Source organism: Agelaius tricolor, unplaced genomic scaffold (genome assembly GCF_023055355.1).
Source record: "Agelaius tricolor isolate 1412-34295 unplaced genomic scaffold, bAgeTri1.0.p SCAF_6, whole genome shotgun sequence".
Lineage (NCBI taxonomy): Eukaryota > Metazoa > Chordata > Aves > Passeriformes > Icteridae > Agelaius > Agelaius tricolor.
The window spans coordinates 52,311,014-52,332,859 of NW_027269266.1; the positions used below are offsets into that span (position 1 = coordinate 52,311,014).

The 21,846-nt window shown below is 37.4% G+C and overlaps 1 protein-coding gene across 1 annotated transcript in view; it reads right to left on the bottom strand.

Annotated features, from left to right (window-relative positions):
* Positions 1 to 805: 805 nt before the first annotated feature.
* Positions 806 to 21,846, bottom strand: part of POU6F2 (POU class 6 homeobox 2) — a 312,837-nt gene continuing 291,796 nt past the window's right edge. The window contains exons 8-10 of the mRNA XM_071429815.1: positions 17,569 to 17,737; positions 9,056 to 9,224; positions 806 to 5,866 (exon numbers count right to left, since the gene is read on the bottom strand). Of these exons, the coding sequence (XP_071285916.1) occupies positions 5,362 to 5,866; positions 9,056 to 9,224; positions 17,569 to 17,737 (843 nt within the window). The 3' untranslated portion in view covers positions 806 to 5,361. The remainder of the gene's footprint in view (positions 5,867 to 9,055; positions 9,225 to 17,568; positions 17,738 to 21,846) is intronic.

Genomic DNA, 21,846 nt, shown 5'->3' on the forward strand with positions numbered 1-21,846 from the left:
ATTCCAAATGCTCTCTATTTCTCTATGCAAATAAATACTTTCTTTTAGTTTTGATGTTTAACACGTGATATTGGAAAAGTAAAACAATATTAAATAAAATCAAAGAAAAAAGTCTTTGCAAAAATTTTGTTCCCAAGACTGAAACATAATAATCTAAGATTGTCAGAGCTTTTATTTTAAGGCTGTTTTTTTCCAAAAAAACCTTTATAATACAAGTAAATAATTTCTCAAATTTGCTGACATTTGAGAATCCTGTATTTTGACAGAACTCAATATGACTCAAGAGAAGTGGCCTGAAAACCAGGCATTTCTGTGACCTAATATCATAATTACAGAAAGAATACAGAATAATGAACCCAATGGGCTCTGCAAAAATGCAAGAGAAATCATTAAAATCGCTGACCCCGCCCCTCTAACACACTCCTATCACTTACCAGGGCTTTGTTATGGGAGTGTGGATGGAACCATGGGGGGTACAATGGCCTTCATGTCCATCTGTACTTTGCTCCCTTTGGCCTGGGGGATAACACACACTCACCTGGGGGGTTCCAGAGTACTCCTGAGGGAGAGCCTCTACTCTGCAATACCTGTAGAGAAAATAAGACATGGCCAATGCATGCACCCACTCTGGGTACAGAAACAGTGTTTAGTTTTGCAGATAAAGTTATGCTCCACAGTGCAAATGGATTTTCTCTCTTCCTTTTTTCAAGCATTTAACTATTTTTGTATTGAACTGATGTGAAATTACATGAGCTTGGATAATGTGAATAATGCATGAGATTTAAGACAAAGACATGAAAGGAGCTTATTTTTCATGTCAAACAAGTCTTTATTTTTTTATGGTACAAATTAAAAGTGACAGATCTGAAGCTGTTAAGAAATACACAAAGTGCAGCTTTACTGACCATACAGATATTGCTCTAGATTAAGTACAGTTTTTGTCAGTTTTTTATTTTTTATTTTTTTCATGTTAAGCAACCTGTGCAGATAAATCAGCTTTGGTTTCAAAGTCAGAGTAGTAAGGAGCTTTTAAATATCCAGTTTGTTTTCTTGGTCACAAGTCCACCATATCCACTCCTTTTTTATTTATTCATAGTTTTGAACAACACAACACAGTCCATTTTGTACTGCCATCTTTCCCCCTGCATGCTCCATGCATGGAAAAACAGATCTCTTTGCAGTGCTTCGTAAGTGACCCTGGTGACCATTCTGTAGATTATAGCACATAGGACAAAAATAATAATAATAGTAATAATAATAATTAATAATAATAATAGTAATAATATCACTTTTTAACAATAAATAAACAAATGTGCCCCACATAGTCTCAAGTTGGAAACAAGCAAACCACATGACAAAAAGCTCATTACAAAATGTCTTCCAAACAGATTTTACAGTCAAATATTGACATGGAAATCAATTTCCTCTCTTATCTTCTTATTTGAATGTTGGTCAATAACTGGGTACAAGTAGAGTGCTGAGGTAAAACACTGATGAACAGTTTTATTTTTGTATTTTTTAAAATAGTAACAGTTTAGTATTGCGAGATTGTCAGCAACATTTAGCCATATCTATACAATGTGCATATACCTACAAACATTGAGCTTTGGTCCAGCATTGAGAAGACGAGCAAAGGCATTTTACATATTTCTTTTTGGTTATAGCTTGAGTTCTTTGATACGCCTCTACTTGTTCCTTCCTAGCTCCTTTTTGCTTCCTTGTTTTCTCTCTTTTTTCTTTTTTTTTCTCTTTTTTTTTTTCTTTTTTGGCTTTTTTAAAATTTTTTTCAGTAATAATGTAAAGAAATTGGAATCATTTGAATGCATTTGATTTCTTCAACTGTCCAAAATAGCTTTTTAGTGAAAAACATAAAAAGACAAAATTAGAAGAGTAAGTGAACCCTTGGTTCATTATTCAAATAATATTATATATATATTTATATATATATATATGTATTTTAAAAAAATGAATTATCAACAAAGTGGAAAACCATTAAACCTTAACATATGACCAAAGAGACTTTTGTTTCATTTGCTGGTAGCAACCTATCTTTTAGTCACATGCAAAATTAAAAGGTATTCAAATGTTATCAATACATGAAAATTGTTTACAAATGGGAACCAGAAATGTTGCCAGTAACATAACAAAACAAAATACTTACGGCCCTCTCAAAGATGTATGATTCACATATAATTTATCTTCCTAAGAATCTGTTCAGGCACCATTTATGCCTCATAGCAAAAATTTGTGTATAAAAAAATTAATATGAGAAGCATTACAACACTTTATAAATAATTTACAAAACATAATACAAAATTAGAAAACTGTAAAAAAAATCACTGCACATGAATGATTTTAAGACTGTGGGATGAATATTATTTTTTCTTCCATGCTGGCAATTTATATTTATTTTACATTTTCACTGTCCTAGTTATATCCTTCCGATATGTACTTTGGAACAGAAAAGAGCTTATATAACTGCTGCCAGCATATTTTTAAACATTTAGTATCTTTCATACAGTGTTTAGTTAACTTTTTTTTTTCTTGGAGCATTTTTCTTCACAGAATTTAGAGCAGTCCCTGGGAGAATTAGAAATTTAGTTTTGAGGCAATGAATGGCTGATGGTTTTGTTCCCAGGCTGTTGATGGTGGGGATGGAGTGGGGGAGGGTATGGCCTTAAGGATGACTGAACATGTAATTGTGTACGTGGCATTAATGACTGGGCAATTAGGAGTGTTCAGGAGACATGGGTAGGATTTCAGGAGTAACTGCTTCCAAATATGATTTATTCATCCTTGCTTTCCTGTTGGCTTCTGGATGGTGGTCTGATCGTTATGTAGATTGAACCGTGGTGGCAATTTCAGAGCTGTTTGGTATAGACTACACAGATGTTTCTGAGGATATAGGTATCTATGGAGAGAGAGGGTATAAAAAAAACCTAGAGGGGCAGATGTTGCTGTGAGACTCTCTAATTTACATGCTCATCTTGGATAAAGCATCTATTTTGTCCCTCTCAATTTCCCAGTGGTTACTGAGGTGTTTTTTCTCCAGCAGTTATTTATATATCAACAGTTGAAAAAGAGTTGATAACAATTGTCACTCTCCTCCTCATAAAAGCAAGACTGAAAATATCCTAAACATACCCTGCTGAAGCATAAAGTCTAAAATACATTTGCTGGACATGAGTTCATCCTGGAGTACTGGATCCTCAGTGTGCTCCAACACTGACCTCTGAGAGTGCTCACATTTAGAAGCAGCTTCTGGCCCAGATGATGGTCTCTGAAATCTTAAAGCTCCACCAACCATGCAATAAATACCCCACTTTACAAGGCAAATTCCATTATTAAAATACAGAGGGCCAGATTCAAAGCATAGTGAAATCAATGAAAGTCTATTTCTTTCACTAGGTTTTGGATATAGCCTGGAGTTTTTGAAAACTCTTTAGTAATAGAGGTTTTATTTGAAGACTCCAGCACTTCAGAAACTTCTTTCCACATCCTAGGCAGACCACCAAAAATCCAGCACAACCATTCTGAGGTCAAGGAATGCTATCAGGAGTTATACCAGCAGAATTTTACCATCTCTACAGTGAGCTGAACCAATTATCTGATGTTATCTTTTGGGAAGACCTGATCAAGATGCAGCTTATACCCTAATGGTAGACTGAATCACAAAGGCTTGAGCATAACTGAGCAGAAGATGAAGATTGCAGATGACCTTCACAGGACTGACCACACCCCATCAAGAACCTGCAACACCTTTCTCTGCCTCTGAGTCTTGGTATGCTTGTAGGTCCAATGACCACAGTATTTTAGTAGATGCTTGTCTAATCAGAAAGGAAGTCACAGAGATAAACTGTCTTTAAAGAAGAATCAGTTCACCTGAATCATACTGCAGGTGATCTACCTTATATTATCAAAAGACATTCAGTGTTTTTTCTCCATGTCCCAATTACTTAGTCTAGCCAGTGGCCACCGCAAGCACCTGCAGAAGCACATCCTCCTATTAAGGAAGTCAACAGGGCAAGCATAAATATGGCATTAAAAAAAGCCAGAAGGAACAAAACACTACCATCAAAATTGTCCATAGTGATGTAATGATCAAAACATCCTCATCACTTCTCAGCCTGTCCATTTGTTTTCATCAGAACCTCAAGAAATTTCTTTGGCTAGCAGGCTTTGGAGAGAAATTGCTTCAAATGGAACCATAATATAGATGCAGTACTGTACCAAGTGTGCAGTTTATATTTATACTACAAAATTAGTTTTGGTAACCTCTCCAGGTTCACGGCCAAAGGACAGAGAAATCTCAAGCTACACATTCAACAAAAAGCACAATGTTTAGTGTGGGCTTGAAAGTCTGTCAGATATAATCCTAATCCTTCTTTGTCCTCATTGCATTCCAGCATATAAAAGTGTTCAGATTTCACTTTTCTTTTTAAAATTCTTCAAACAGTACTGGGTTTGGGTGGCTTGGGGAAGGGGTGGGGAATGAGCTGGAAGGGAGGAGGCAGCAAATAGAATCAGGAAAAAAAACAGAAAAATAAATGCAAATCAAGACATACACTCTCAGAGGAGAAATACCAAACCCCAAAAATCACAATAAAAAGTACTTATTTTTGGCACCCAAACATTAGGAGATTGCAAAACTATTGACTAAAAGAAAAGAAAGTGAGGTGACTACTATGGAATGGCTTTGTACACACCTGCAGGGGGTACAAACAAGGATGAGAGAAATTAATCCTGTATTCCTCTTTGCAAAATACAAATGTAAAAATTTGTAACACAATTTTACGCTCATAAAAGAGTAGACTAACAATCTAGTTTGCAATGCCATGTTTCTGACTTTGGTTAATAGATTTCATAGTGAATTAGCACTTGATACCTGAAAGGTTACAATCACTCCTCCAGGTGGCAGGCTTGTATTCTCTTTTAAACAGATAATAGTTTTTGTTTTTTTTTTTTTCTTTCCTTGTGTTTTTTTGGTTTTTTTTTTTGTTGCTGTTTGTTTTGTTTTTCCTTAAAATGTGTTAATATTTTCATAATATACAGAAAAAATTAAGTAGTTATTTGGTTTACTTTAAGTCCATTTAAAAAAACTGGCTTTTTCGGTTTTTTGGGGAACTAATTCTACCACATACACTCTAAGTGTTGTGTATTTTTTTTTTTGTTTAAAGTTTTTTTTTTTTTAAATAGGAAAACCCACGGACATTTATAAACTGTTCTGTCCTTCTTGTAGTTTTCTCAGTCTTTTACTTACAAGGGTGATGAATAGGTATTTTCACAAAGTTGAAATGGACACATTTCACTTGGTGTGGTTTTTTTTTTTTTCTGTGTGATTTGGCTTTTTTTGTTTTGCTCTTAGGAGTTTTCTTCCAGAGAGTCTGTTAAAGGCTCCATAGGAACTGCTGTTGCAGGCTCGTGTTGTTTCAAACGTTTAATTGTGTTCTTCAGTGCTTGCCTCTTATTGCAGAACCAAACTCTAACTACTTCCCGGTCATAGTTCAGTTTCTCTGCAATCTCTGTCATTTCCTGCCCAGAGGGATGCGTGTTCTTCTCAAAGTGGGCATTCAAGATTTCAAGGGCTTGTGGCGTGAATGAGGTACGCCGCTTGCGCTTTTTGGATGGTTCGCTCCCAATAAACTCGGTAAGGTTCTGCATCCCTGCTCGATGGCGGGCCTCAGCCTCAGCCATCCACCGCTCAAGCACCGGCTTTATCTTCTGGGCACTTTTAGGGGTGATGTCCAGCTTTTCAAACCTGGCAGGATACAAAAGGCCAGGGTTCAGTTTGGCTGTCAGACTGCTAGCTATAGTGTTCTCTTGGGCTTCCTGTGGTAGGAAAAAGTGGCTTCTCAGGATGGTGTGTCTGAGGGAAAATTGAGAAAGAAGAGTCTTACACTGATGCTCTGCCAGGGTGGGACTTCCTGCCTGCCTGACTAATTGACTGGCAGAGGTAATTTACAGTAGATTATGAAAACTGTCAGATAGGTATATCTATACATAGATATAGATATATATATATATATAGCTAGAGATTTAAGCTAACACAAAATGAGCACTACAACAAAATTCTAAGTACACTAAATAATACAGGTTAAGAATCACATTTTCATATTTCTGATAATCTTCAAAACCCTTGAGACTAAGTCTAATTGCAGGAAATGATATCAAAGGCATTGCTTTTATCATCTTGTCTTTGTGCTTAATCCTTTTGTTATCTCTCCCATCCCATGTTATCCAAACACCACAGCTTTAATAAGAAAACCAATGGCAAATACTCATCTCTGAATATCAGGTTTCCTTTCCATTTTTCAGCAATTTTCACTGTTTGTAAGTTAATGCTATATCCCTTTTCTGGGTTGGAAAAAAAATTCCCATAGCCATGGTGGTGTTCAGCTGAAACAGCTGGACACTTTGCAATTATCTTGCTGTCCCCACAATGTGCAAAGACAGACTCATGTTTTCCAGATGAAATCCAGCATAACAGTCCACTAATATGCTGTGGCACCAAGCTGAATTTATTGTGGGATTTCTGCAAACTGTACCAGAATGATATCATTTCCTGTAAATGAGGTCTTCTATATATCATTTTGCCATCAAAAGTCTTTTGCCAAACCAGATTTTACAAGTATTATAAAACATCTGGAAAAGCAGCCACACAAAGCTTTAATCCTTTCAAAAACAAGCAGAAGAGCAGAGTTCATGTTTCAAGTCCTATAAGTATTTGTTTCTTTCATTTACGGAATTTATCCTCTTTTGCTATTAAAAAAGTCTTAACCCAATTTCTTTGGTGCCATCCATTTGTATTTTCCCACTTTGCTCTGTCCACTCTGCATGTTGAGGTATTTAATGCTGCAGAAAGGCAACAATTACTGGATGTTGCTGCTGTGCTCTCCAGCCCAGGTGCTTCAGCACCACCACCACCACTAACCACAGAGTGCTCTGGAGATTAGAGGAACTGAATCAATCCCTTTATGCCAAGAAACTTGATGGCTGGAGCTGGACATTTTTAGTGTCTCCATTCAGCACATGGAGGCAGCAAAAAATATTCCAGCATGAAACAAAGCACTTCTCACAAACAAAGAATAAGACAAAGAATAATTTCAGATAATGGTACTCCAAAGACTTTGTAACTGGTGCCTGACATCTTAATGTGATATTGACTGCAAGGTGTCATTCCTTGGTATCTGGTGATATTTCAAGCTGAAGAATATATTTTAGAATGTATTGTCTTAAATTAAAGGAAATACTGCTATTTGCATGCAGAACATATCAAGGTGGTATATTGCTCTTATGACCTGCATAGGCCACCAGAAGATTCTACTTTTCTCTTCGAGCTGCTTGTTCAAACTAGTTGCCTTATTGCCCCTTCCACTGACGTGGAGTTCATACTGAAACTCCTTTGTTACAACTGAAAAAGAATTGAAATCTACTATTTCTGAGGAATACATGGTGCTACTGAAGCAGGTTCACGAAAAATGCACAGTCATAGCATGTAATTACACCCCAAAATGGTGTCCATCTGAGGTGGGCAAAGGAAATTAAAAAATGTCTGTAATCTTGCAAGTATTTGGGACAAGCTCTTGCACCCAATCTCAAGTTCTGAGCAACTTGCTCCTCCAAGGAGCCCTCTGTAAAAGGTCTCACCATGCCCAGTGCTTTCTCAAAGTGTCAGATAGATGGAGAAAATGAGAAGACAGTAAACTAGGCAAAAGTAAAGGAAACAGCAATGTGTTCCTTCAAAGTATACCATGCTAAATAGCAACTTAAGACTACAAAAAAATTCCAGTTGCTAAAAACTCCACCAATTTTAGGCATTCTTTACCAACTGACCACAAAGAAATAAAAAACAAAACAAAACAAAATCAAAATTAATCCTTAGCAATAGGGAGCAATAGCATTCATATCATTGGCATTGTTTGTTAGCGTTGTTACTGCAGGACATGTTTGGTATAACGACATACAAGTCTTGAAACAAATTTCCCAGCAGTAGTATCCTTGTATAGACTGAATAAAGGTTATTTTCAACAGGGAGGTATCTTATAAGAAAAAACAGTAGGGGAGACCATAGAAGTGAGAGGATCCTATGGAGCTTTTTGTATTTAACAACAATCAATGGGTTTTATGGAAAATCATTGAGCAAAATGTGAGCTGCAAGCACACTACCCCATACTGATGTCATTTATAACCTTAGTCTTTAACTGCAGGAAAAGTACACTTCCATTCTATGGGGAATACATTAAAAGTATAAAGAGCAGATAAAAAGACAGAGCATTTCATGGATCACCAAGAACAAAATCCACTTAAATGAGCTTAGAGTTGGTTTCTTGGCTTTCACTGGTGGAGGACTATAAGGCATTGCCCAAGAGGAAAAAGCTGTTACCTAAGTGTGTTTGTTACCTCATGCATAAACATAGGATTACTGTAATAGACATACATGCATATAAAGTGTTTGCTTCTACTTTAACTCTGTCAAGACTGTATTATTATTTCTTATGATTAGGACAAATTTCTGCTTTGCATACATGGGTTTGTCTTAGTTTTTTTCAGTAAATATTTGGGTGGTAAAAGATGAATAGCTGCTGGTTTGCAAGATAGCAGGAAAGCTATTTTTTCCCCTTCTGTGTTGCCTAGGTAAATCATCATTAACATCCTCTATGTGAAGTGCTAACCACAGTAATACAGGTTTAACTTAGCAGGGATGCAGCCATGAAATATTTGTTCAGTAACCCTATCTGTAGAAAATGGCACAGTATGAAGAGGGTCAGCTGGTGCTTATTGAGCATCAGCAGGATCTCCAACTCATCTATGGAATTAAGTCTCTATGCCAGGAACATTGTTTCTCACTTGTTTAGAAAATGAGGGAAAAAAGTGACCCAAATCACTCTAAATAGACACAGTAAGAACAATTTATATGTCAGATAACAACATTTAAATATCAGGTTAAATAATACACTCTAACGTTATGAGACTCAAACACAAGCATGCTCCTCACAATAAGCTGGATCATTATTAAGGACAAAGAAAGAAGAGGAGCTATGATGTAACTTGTTACCTGCAGATGGCAGACTGGCTATAGGCTGGGCCTTCGGTGGCGCTCAGGGCTTGGCCAACTTGAGTCTGTGTCAGGCCAAGGGACAGGCGCCGGATTTTAAAAGCTTTGGCAAATTCTCGTATTTCTTCCAGATTTACCCCATCCACTTCTCCAGTGGCTGTCTGAGGATCTGTTGAGATATTTTATAATCATGTCAGTTCTTTGCATCACATATCAGTGGGACAGGCTTACAGCCATTTTCATTGCCAAAACTTTCAAGTTCAATTTTTTTAATACTATCCCTTTCTCTTCTTCCCCAAACAGAAGCAGACTTGCCTTGTCAGGTGTGTTCAGATTGCTAAGATGCTGACTGGGCTGCAGTTGTCTGCAGGTGGAAGATTTCCAAAGATATGCCTTTGCTGAACTCCTGACAAAGGCCAGCTCACCTTTGAGGGAGAGTATGCCTGGATTCCTTGCTACCACTTATGCCTTGCAAAGTCTTCTCTGGACTGAGGAGTCACATTCCCTGTTTTCCCTTTTTATCACATAGCTTGATGGCTGGTGTTAGTAAATTTAGTTCCAGTCTGTGGGGAGGGCTATATATACTATGAGCTGCTTGGATTTTTAACTTGAAATCAAGTCTTTGTAGTTTATCTAAAGTTAATGCCAAATAAGAAGATTCACAACTATTTCTTCCCTTTTACACAATACCCAACCTAAACTGCTGCATGAATGTCCAAAATAACCCAGCAAGTGAACAAGTCTAAAATAATTCTGCCTTGAAAACCTCCCTAATTTATTAATTGTCTTTTAAAATATGCCCTTCTGAGAAGCAGCCTTTCAAGCTTTTTTTTCTGCCTCCCATCAGGTTGATAATCAAGGAGCAGCAACACTGGTTTTGGATGGTAATGCTGCACAGTTTTTTCACTTTTACATTAGCCCCTCAGAAGATAATGCTTATGATGCTGTGAGAATAAATATGTCCTTCCTTTCTATAGCAGTTTACTGACACAGAAGCCTTTGTCCCTGAAAGGGCACATAATAAAGCATGTCTACCACAGAAAAGCTCCTTTGGAGCTGGATAACTCGGTCAATTTAGGACTTATCAAGGGAAATGACACAACAGCTGGAGAATGGAACTTCCACCCCCCACCCCCTCCCAAGCTACTGATCCCTGACTAAATGAAAGTGTTTGCCAAGTCAGAGACAGCATGGGACTGGGATGGTAGAAGATTTCAAAGTGTTGTGCAATCCTGCATGTAGTGAAGCCATTCTCCCAGTGAGACATCTCTATTGTTCTTCACCTCATTCCTCAGACTCCGAGGTGAAAAGTTTTCAGTACAATAACCCCTCAATTTCTGTAAATGCAAGCAGTTGTCCAAGGACAGTGCTAGACTACATTACCATTCTGAACCTTTTATGAGAATGGCTCCTGCTAGTATGGCTCTATTGAGGGCTTATCAGCATTGCAGTAGCAAAGCTTTTATTTTCAGGGGTTTATAAACCTGGTGTAAAATTTCCTAGTGATGGAAACATCCTATGAAAAAATCCTTTTGTCCAGTAATAGACAGAGGGAAAAGGGTTTTCTGGCATATAAATTTACTCTGTTGCTTGAGTGTAAGAAGCCCAAATGGCAAAAATATTTTTAAAATTCTGTGCAACTAGGGACCACACGAACTATGCATACAGATAAACATGCACATAGGCCGAGCCTTGTTTCAACGATACTCCACACTCAGAATCATCTCTGCTCTTCTCACTGCTGTACTAGTGGTCACCTGCACACCCATGCACTCAGTCAGTACAAAGCTAGGGTGCATATTGTTTGATTTAGGAGTAAATGCTGTGACAGTGGCCACTGAAGTTTATAAAGTAATTGCATGGAATTTTTTTAATATATTATAAAGAAGCATGGAATTTTCCTGCTTACACCATCTCGTCTACCTAGCATATCAGTTCTGAATTTCAGAGACACAGAATGGAGCTGCAGACTTGTCTGACTTTAGGTCTCTATACTAAATACCATAAATGATACTGGCCTCAAAAACTCCCCTGAGCAAAGTACACTAAAATGGTGACTTTCCTCACCTCTTTCCTTCTGTTAATTTAAGGCCTCTGACTAAGGCTGTTAGGAATGTAAAAAAAGGACAATTCAGGTGTTGCCAGAGAACTTCCAAAGTAGCAAACTATGGCACCTGTAATCCTCCCCAACTCCTGTTAGAAATAAAAAGGGAAGTGAGAAAATGAATTGTAGAGAAATTATAGAGAAATTCTGCCAAGTTCTGCTGGATCTAGAATGATCTGGCATTGTTGCAACAGTGAGCATCATGGAAAGACTGTTCCTGCCTGCGGCACTTGGATGAGGGTAGTATTAGGCTGAGCTCTCCTTGAGATGAGAAAAAATCTGTGATGCCCTTCAGTAATATGGGAGTAGAATATAGTATACAGTGGAATATCTGTTGAGAAAAAGGCTTCATTCTTTCATAGCATCTTTGGCAACAGGAAAGTACTAACAGATGGACTGAAACACTGAAATGTTTTATCTTGAACTCTAGGGAAAATAGCATTTGTGTGAAATTGGAACCACTTCTACTTTGGGCGTGATTCAAAGCCCTTTGAAATCCATGGATCTTGTCTTCTGTCATCTCCCTAAAACACAAATAGAGCTAGGAAGATCATTCTATTGGCACCATCATTTGTCTGTTTTACACTATTGCATTTAACTGCCATCAATACAGTCTTAGACTGTGTGGTCTAAATATGCATATTCATAAACATATTCAAGGAGATTATGGACTTTGTTTTAACATGTTCTGAGCTTTCAAAACAGTTGAACATATAGCGCCCTTCACATTTTAGGAAGAGTAGCTTATTGAAGAGAGTAAATAAACTGGCTCTTTTCCAATTATGTGGATATCCCAGGGAAGGCTGCCCAGTGACAACAGGTAAATAGAGAATGCCAAACCCATTGAGTGTTTGGGATCTACAGTAATGGATTTCAAGACTCCCATGTTTACATTATTGCCTGAGAAAACAGTGGCTGCCTATGAAACTACTGGGTGCTGGAGAAAGGTCACAGGGTTGTCTTGGACCATTTCAGAGGATATGGGTGCATATAACAAAAAGGAAGACAGATAAAATTCCACCAGCCATCCTGGTGGATGGGGAAGACAGATGAGCAGTATAGAAGAAATTAAATTCACAGGCTCTCCTGCACAGAAATCTGTTTTTCCTGCTGAAGGGAATACTTCTCCCACCTTTGAATTCTTCTGAAAATCCTGCATGAGTTTGTTGTTGAGTGAAAATATGCTGTGACTTTAATAGTCTGGGGAACAAGCTGCTACAGAGAAATCAGTGCACCCTTAAGGAGAAACCAAATTTCTGTTGCACAGAGTTCTGCCATGGGAGGGATTACAGGGGGATGATTTCCCCAGTCAGAGAGGAGGAGAAATAGCTGGGTGAGGAGGTCCAATGGAAAGTAAATTGGATAAGAAAGGCAGGACAAAACATTGATAATGGAAAATGGAGTGGAGCTCAGGGGGAAAAAAAAGAATAATAATTTGTTTATGGGAGGCATTTTAATTTCACAGTAACAGATGACAGTAAAATGAATTTGGGAGGAAGAAAGGAACTTCATGGAAACACAAGTCTCAGAGCACAAGGGGAAAACAGTGATTTCCACAAAGAGAACATATGGTGGAAAAGTTAAAGAAATGAGCAGAGGGATGCATTTCAGAAGAGGAAAATGAAATGGAAAAAAGGGAGGAATAAAGATATAGAATTGAATGAAGAGAAAATAAAGAAGACAAAAGAGAATACAAATAGGATTAGACAACACAAAGAAATCATACAGAAGGGACAGAAAGAGTAGAGATGAATCTTGCAGTCCTTGCTTAGACAGAACTTATTTTAAAATATTTTTTATTTGGAAATAACTGTTATGCTTTGTCTCCAAAATAATTATCACTTGTTGCCAGTTAAGGATGAAGGGGTGATGATGAGAGAAAAGGGAAAAGCTATGAAGAAGACAACAACATAAAGGGAAAAAAAGGGACAAGAAATAAAAAAAGAAGGAGAAATTAAAAACAAAAGGTAAGGACACTTCTTTGAAATTAAGGAACCTTAAAGAAAAAAAAAAGCAAAATCATACAGAAAATATTACTAGAATGAAAAGTAAAAGTAATAAACCAAAGGAACATGGAACACTATAGTTAATAGAGTTCTTATGAATTTCTCCTTGTACTTCAATAATTTCTCTGATGTGAAGCAACATCTTGTGAAAGAGTTACTCTCTTTGCAGTCAGTGTGCAGAAGCTTGCTCCAAATAATTATTTGCTGAAGTTTGGATGCTCTATGCAATACGATTCACTGAACAAGTGGCTAAATGTGACTAGTTTTACATGAACTTTGCTATATTTAGCAATTATTTCTGGAATACAGCAAATCTCTGCCAAGGTACTCAGCTCCAGGACCTCTGCCAGAGGTCTGGACTACAGTTTCATAAGGAATTAGGAAAAGAGAGCAATATTCCTACCTCAGGAGGAATATAGAAATCAAAATTCGATTCAGGAGGCCACAAGTTGTTTCTTGCTGCCCTCATGAGTAATGACTTCTCTCAGAAACACTGACCCATTGCCTGTCTCATCCCACTAAAAGACTTTAAATAGACTTTCAGACACTGCATTTCAATTGTAAGCCTTTCATACAAAGCTTTGCAGCCAGTGTGGGAGCTGGGAGTCTAAGAAGGCCACAGGCATGACAGAGAGGTGGTCCTGCCCTTCAGTAATCTGCATCTGGAAACTGAACAGATTCTGTAAAGAAGTGAAACAAGGATGACTTTCTATCTACATTCAGATGTACAGCCATGGTTTTATGTAAATGGCTTTTCAGTCACATGAAACAATTTTCAAACTCATGAAGGTCATTTAATACTATTTGTCCAAACAGTATCAATCACTGGTTTATCACTGCGAAAGAAAAGCTATAAAGGATCCCATCTGATTTTTCATGTTTCATTACACAGATGGTTTGATCTTTCCTTACTGAACTGACCATATTCTCCACTTTCTTGTAGGCTCTTTCCACATTATACTAGAAGAGAATAGGTAGCTCTCTTGTGCCCTGTAACACCATCCCTGATGTGGCAGCTCAAGCAGGCTTAGGCATGAAGTGCTAGCTCCAGTTTGTGGTGGCTACATGCTCTCAGGAGTATGCTGGGCAGCCTTTAGGGATAATTGAGATGACTGGTTTGCTTCTATCTGTGTAAGGTTACTATGTAAATGGCAGAAGCGAGTTGATCTGCCCCTTATGCTATTCATTCTTTTAGTCTTGAACAGCAGAGACTGAATGAAGCTGGAAGCATAAAGTCAAAACAGCTCCGCAAGTTTTTTATTTATGTTAACGTGGAATTTTTTTCAGGAGATCCCTATCAGTAATATTTTCTTTTGGAAAATTTGAGTTAACTTCCAAGTGCAACTCCTTCAACAATCAGTCTAATTGTATGAAAAGTTTCCTATGCCTATGGCTCTTTTTGATAGACCACAGTAAAGACATGGAGACTGACTTGATGCTCTTCTTTGTGATCACTTTTCACTGTCTTCTGATGGCTGCTAGGGAAGGTGGAGTGGCATCAGCAGGATTTGGATGCAGAGGGGGCAAAAATTAACCTTTAGTCTAAAGAAAAAAATAAGGTAGAAGAAAAAAAATTGACTTGAAGATTATTGAAGAGCAGGGATTAGAATTTGGACTGGAGGGAGAAAGGGCCTGACTGTGCTGAGTACTACTCACCGTGATAGAGGAAAAGAGAAAAGGAAAAAGAGGTGGCACTTGTGATAAAACAATATAAAGGAGGACAGAAACTACCTAATAAAAAGGTTGGTAAAAGGGTACAGATACAGTCTGGAGACAGTGACTGAGTGGGAAATGAAAGGTAAGAGAAGTTGGGTAATGATGGACTGTGAGGAAAGGACTGCAGGGAGAAAACTAGAACAATAGCATGGAGGCAAAGGGAGAGTAGGTTGTGTGGAGAACAGTGTAAAGAATTAATGAGACTAGAACAAGACATGTAGTGGATGGAGTCAAGCCTGAGAGGATCAAGTAAAAGTTCTATGTTCATTAATGTATCTCCCAGTTGTGCCCAAATTGATATTCTTGTGCCTCATACTCTACTCTCAGCCAAATCCATAAGCACAGCATGCTTATTTCAGAGCTGAACCAACAAGATGATAACAGAACTATCAGGTTTTCCATTCATTCAACACATCTCCTATTTCCAACTATGAACATAAAGATTATGTCACCATATGACTGATTTATGTTACTATTCTGCTCTTGAAACAACCTTGAAATTTATCTATGCAAAAAATGAAGCTAAAAGAATATCCTTAGAGCTGCACAAATTAACACTCAGAAGTTACAAAGTGCTGGAGTTACAGGAGTCCACAACACAATGTACCATAGTCTTTGAGCCCTGGATTATCAGTTTTTTTTCATGTGCCTCGTTCAGTGCACAGGATGAACTGTCCTTCATTACAGATGAACTGATTGATGTATTGCCTTTTTACTTGTTCAGTGTGTGGCCCCAGACCTCTATTAAAGCTCTTCACTAAAGACATCTCTTGAGCTCTTCTGGTTTCTTTAAAATCTTAATTTATTTTCTTGTGTTTCTACAAGGTGAGGGTCTTCCCCTTCTCATTCACAGAGAAGTGGACAGATATTGAGAGAAGAAGCAGTTTTGGCTACCCAGACTAGGTCAAGTAGGAAATGATTTTTTAGACTGTCTGTAAATGGTTCTTGATACAGGATGAAAGTGCACTTAAAATTGCAACTATGAATACCGGGTTCTTCTGTAAATTAAAGTCCGGAGTCTCAAGCTGGATATTGAGGGAGCACTTGTGAAAAATCTCTTTTAAGTGATTTGCCTGCCTTGCACTGGAATTACACAGCAGACAGAAGGCTTCAGCTCCTCAGTCCTCTATTGCCTCAGGCAAGACCATCCTTCACTCCTCTATAGCTTCCTACCTCAAATGTTATGCAAACTGAGGAACAGATTAGTGAATCAGGTAAACCCTGGGACAACAGCCCACCTGTTGTGTTAGTAATTCTGATACATCCCTAGGACAATTCTACTGGGAATGCACTGAAAGAAGGATGAGAGAAAAAAAAAGATGGTTGCATGATTTTAATCACAACAATATATTGTTATAATTAAATACATATTCTAAGAGGAATTGCCTACAGTTGAACAAACAGCTGTTTTTCAAGTATTTTCTAACTTTGGATGGATTTATCCTGTAATCTTAAGAGGGCTTCTTCCATGTTGCATTTATTTTAAATAAGAATGTCCAAAAGAGGAGCTATTCTAGACTAGCTATTGAAAAATAACTCTGCACCAGCTATTTTACTCAATTTGCCCACATGGACTAGAGGTAAATTCAATGTATTTGTAATGTAAAACCTCTTTTTTGTCTTCCTTCTACAAGCATGTCTATGTGAGAAAATTTACTAGTGACAATGCAATAGCATTATAATTATATCTGTATCTATATGCAGATATTTTCATTCCAGAACAAAAGTATTCCCACTGGGAGTTACATCAGCATAATTTTACCACTATAGCTCTACTAGTAATTTCCCCATGTAAATGATCTCTGAAATAATCCAACCATGATTTTTTCACATCTTCCCTTGCATAACAGTTTCTCCAAGCCCTCCATAAGCTTGTATCAGTCACATATTTTTCACTACCAATATGGCACAAGCTATAGTGTTTGATTACTTAGAATATGTACATGGAGTATCATAGAACAAGGTCATACAATCAATTGGATTTTTGCAGAAACTGTTAGTGCTTCTTATGCTTACTGTCAACCTGTGGTTTTTGCTATGTAAAGACCAAGTTAATGCTGATAGGTAATAGCAAAGACTCTCAACAGTGCAATCTGGAAGAAAGTGCTGTTCAGGTCAGCTGTTCTAACACTGGAACTCAGTTATTTCACTGCAGTGTGCTTCTCCCTTCTCCCCAGTGTGTTCCAGTTCATTCTTGTTTAAGTGTTGAGAGCTTTTTCTGGCAAGAAAATCTCTCACTCTGGATTTGTGCGCTATTAGGGTTTGTAAAATGGCTTGCTATATCAACCAAGCAAAGAAACAAGCAGCTTAACCAAAAGTAGGAGTACCTGTTTGCCAACCAAATTCCGAGAAATGTATTTCATTATATTGACTGATTCAAAAGCTTTTAACTTCCAAAAAACATAAACTACTTTTCAGTTATAACAATTGTCCTCATGAGTCAATTAATGGCTACTACCATTTTTATGACCATTTTCAACACTGATTAAATTTCTCAAGGCATGTTTACCTTAAGCCCCATCCATGCTAACACTTAGTAATTCTCACTGGTGAGAATCGACTATTTTGCAATATACAATCTACTATATTCAAAAAAAACCAAAAGGAGGGAAAGCAGATTCGAAAACTCAGCAGTGAGGAGAACAAACAGAAGGGAGAATTCAGGAGAGCCAGGGAGCAATACTTACTGCTGACTAACTGGCCAACACTCAAAGCTGAAGAGGAGGAGGATGAGGAGGAAGAAGAGGAAGCCTGACGCACTGGGCTTTGAGACATAGATGCTTGACTGTGAGCCAAATGCAGGAGATTGGATTGTGAAGCTGCTTGTCCCACTTGCGTCTGGGAAGGCTGATGGAGCTACATGTTAAAATGTAAAAATAGGTATTTAGAAAGTGAAGCAATAATAGGAAACTTGCAATGCACCATCTCACCCATCTACTTCTGGGGAACAAATCACATAGGAGCATTAAACACCATGGGCTTTATTCAAGTGACAATGTTGCAGGAGAAATCTGAGCTGCTTAGAATATTTTCTAATTAGAAGGTAAATACTTTTTTTGTAATGGGTGATAAGAGACCTATGACATTACATAAGGATTCTGATTTATTAAATACATATCCTTACCTGTTTTCTGACTCATGAAACCAAACTTTTATTCCCTACATGGATTCTTATAGAAATCAGGATTGTTTCACAAAGTCCTTTCATATTGCAGGACCAGGGCCAAGAAGAATGGGAATGGGAAAGAGGATATAAACTGAGCAAAAATCCCTTTCCTACAGGAATCAGTGATTTGTTTTATGACATCATAGCTGCCAAACAAACAAAAATCATGGGAACAGATAAGTTGTCTTTGACTAAAACACACACAAAAATTTCTGAGCTCTATCCACATCAAGACTATATCCAGTATGACATATGTGAAAAGTTTAGTAAGTATGGTAGATGCAAATGATACATGAATTGACTTTCTAAATTTTTTAAACAAATATTACAAGACTGTAGTCTTTGTTTGTTTACTAGGGGAATACATCAATCCATTCTGCCTATAATATGTTTTCATGTGGCATTGAAACCTAGGAACATTCTCTGGTACTGATTTTCACATAAAACTCTCAGAAAATTTGAAGGGCAGTCTCTCTACAAAATAAAGGCACACAATGGACTTTACAGTTTTGAATTGAATTCTAGTAGTCCAGTACAATCTTTTCAGAACATAAGAATACTGTAATACAGGTCTGATACACTCTAGTGACTGCTGCTTATTATACCTTTATTTTATGTTATTCTTGATATTGATCAAAAAAGATCATAAAAATATTCTAAAAAGGCTTCACTTCACTGCAGCTGTTATCTGCATTTTCTACAAGGAAAAAGATAAAGGCCTATGTGGCCTTGCTTGAAGTCAGTAATTAAAATCTATTTCTTGAATGCTAAGGAGTATGAGGTTTTCTCTTTTGATATCTAACTGAAAAAATGACTTTAGAAAAGGAGCTACATTCATTAGTGACACTCAAATTATATGTATTATCCTCCCAGCACACACAGAAATTTCTGATGCTAAGTAGACAACAAATTGTATAAAACTGTAGATAAAGGTATCTGTTCACATTCAAGATGACACTTTCTGTGGAATATATATGAACTATTTTAATGACAATATTCCTGTTAGAGTCTGTTAAGAATGGAAAAACTTCAATCTCTTTTTCCACCTTCTACATGGAATAATATAACAGAAAATGAAGGAAGAAACTTTAACCTTTAATAAATATTAAAGTTATATAATTCAGTATAATTATTTTTTACTTATAATTTATATAATTAAGTCTAATTATTTATCTGGCCAGTTTTAGTGTATTCTGAGTTCCTTGTGGATTAATAAAAAAGGCATTTTGTTATATGTAGGATTTTTTTTTCTCAAGTACATTAACAAAATATAACTGGAACTTTATCAAGGGGATAACAGTTGAGAAGCTGATTAAAAGGCTTCCAGTTTTCAGACTCATGCAAGGAGTGAGCATCTTAAAAAAATTCTCTAACAGCTGGATTTTATCTACAGAGAATTCCCAACTCAGATAGTACTTTTATAATATCTTCTCTTAAGGAAACATACCACTCTAAGGTCTGGCCTCTTTTGAACACTGAAGAAGTGGACTGCCTGCCCATGCATTATATCCACATCACATCCAGACTGCAGCTTTCAGAAACAGGCAGGTGTTTGGTGTCTGGGTCTGTTGTCTGAGGGAATCTCTGGCAAAACTAAAGATTTCAGCGCAGGCAAGGGAAGATAAGTACTGTATTTAGATGAGTTAGATGCTTTCACACTATGTGGAACAGTCTAAGAGATGTTAGTGCTTATCTGTGAGGACGCAAGAACAAATGCAGCAGCTACCTTTAAAGAGAAAGATCTGCAAAATTATAGGCCAGTCAACTAAATTTCAACCACAGTAAACTACTGAAGAAAATAATCAAACAATTTGTAAGCACTTGCAAGAAAACAAGGTAGCAACAGACAACTTGGATTGCAGAAAGAAACTGTGTCAAACCAATCTGATCTCCCTCTAAGACAGGGTAATTGGCTTTGTGGACCAGGAAAAAGCAGTAGGTGGTTTGACTTTACAAGTGTCTTGATACTCCCTCATGTGACATTCTTTATAATCTAAGGAAGCATAGTTTAGGTGAAATTGCTGCAGAATGAATGCCAAAATATTTGGAAAGCAAAACTGAGGATGAAGTAAGTATCTGTGGAGAAAAAAATGGGCATGCATGGTGCTTCACAGAAGTCTGTCCTCATTCAACACTACTCAATATTTTCTTAATGACCTGGATGACGGAGCAGAGAACACCTTTACTAAATTTATACGTTGATGACATGCTGGGAGGAAATTTTGACAGGCTGGATTAAAGATTAGGAATCAAAATGTTTCTGTGCTTTGAACATACTGGCTGCAAACCTGTGGTGTTGCAAAAGTGAAGTAAAGGCAACTCCCATACCAAGACATGTTAGTGGGAGTGATGTCTGCAGTGCATGTGAAATGCACCTTTTCTACTGAGCCCTGGAAAGACCTCTGCAGAGGAGGATGCCATGCCCACAGCTAGGTGCTAGACTGCATTAAAATCTAGACCAACTAGAGTTAAATAATTAGAATGGCTAAAGGCCTGGGAGTTAACTGAAGCTTATGAAGGCACCTGTAATGAACTGGTCACGTTTAATCTAAAGGAGGGAAGACCAAGTGGGATATGATGCCTGCTTTGAATATAGGCATAGCTAATGAAAAGAGGACATAATTATTCTGTCCTTTATTCATTTTATAATGGGCCTAGTTATTTGGAAGGTTCAAATTAGATGTTGGGAAAAGCTATCTAACATGGTAGTGAAACACTGGCATAGATTACTGGTGGAATCTGTGGGTTTCTATGAATGTAGTTAGGACCATATTAACTAAAAACTGGAGTAGTTACTCCAGGTTGGACTGGATAATCTCTTGAACCTTGATCTTCCACCCATAATTTTTTTTTATTCTACACCATTTCCCATCAGTATTTCTCAGGGAGAAAGCAAATCCAACAATTTCCAGCTATGTTACAACATAGTCACTGAACAGTTCTACTACTGAGCACTTCCACAGTGAAACTGAAGCCTCCAGGAAGCTCTAGAATGAGAGGGCACTCTGCGTTTTTCAGCTCTGCATGAAAGGCAGCACAAAGTCAGAGTCACTATGTAGCGTGTGCATAATATGATGGTTGAGTCTAGAAAGTGTTTGAGTCTCTGCACATGTTTTGTACTATGCATATATTTTTAAAGTAACTGGAATACTCAGAAGCTTGGCAACTTTCTTGTTAAAGGTCCAGAAATATTTAAACAAATGTAAGAAATTCTCATAATTAGGTTGGGCATAAAGGAATATGGCTAGTGAAGTTTGGATTCATAGTTACCTTAAGTAAGGTAACAGCAATATATAAGGGATATTTACAGGTTGGATTCTAACACACTGCTTGTGAGGGTGAAGTGAGCAATGGGGTCGAAGAGGCTGAAGAATCACCTTAAGACCTGACCAAAGACTGAGGGAGGATTCCATCTTTAACTCCCTACATTATTTCCAGCATACCCTCTGCTTTACAGTAGATTACGTTAAGCTGAAAATGTCCTGCTTAAAAAACAGTGATTGTTATCTATGGCATGAAATTGCATCAAAATACTCTCTATTTTCATCCAGTATAATTTCCACTCCAGAACTAGCCTTAAGGAGAGACAACGATTAGATTATGAATTAGATTCTAGATGACAGAATCAATTTGTACTTGCAATAGCTGACTTTTCTCAATTTTGGACACGTATGTATGATATGAATTATATTTATGACTGTTGTGCGTTTTCCATCCAAAGACAGAAGGAGGCACAGAAATTACAGAAACACTTGCTGTAAGTGCCTTTCTTTGTAAGTGGATATAGGAGACTTGCCAG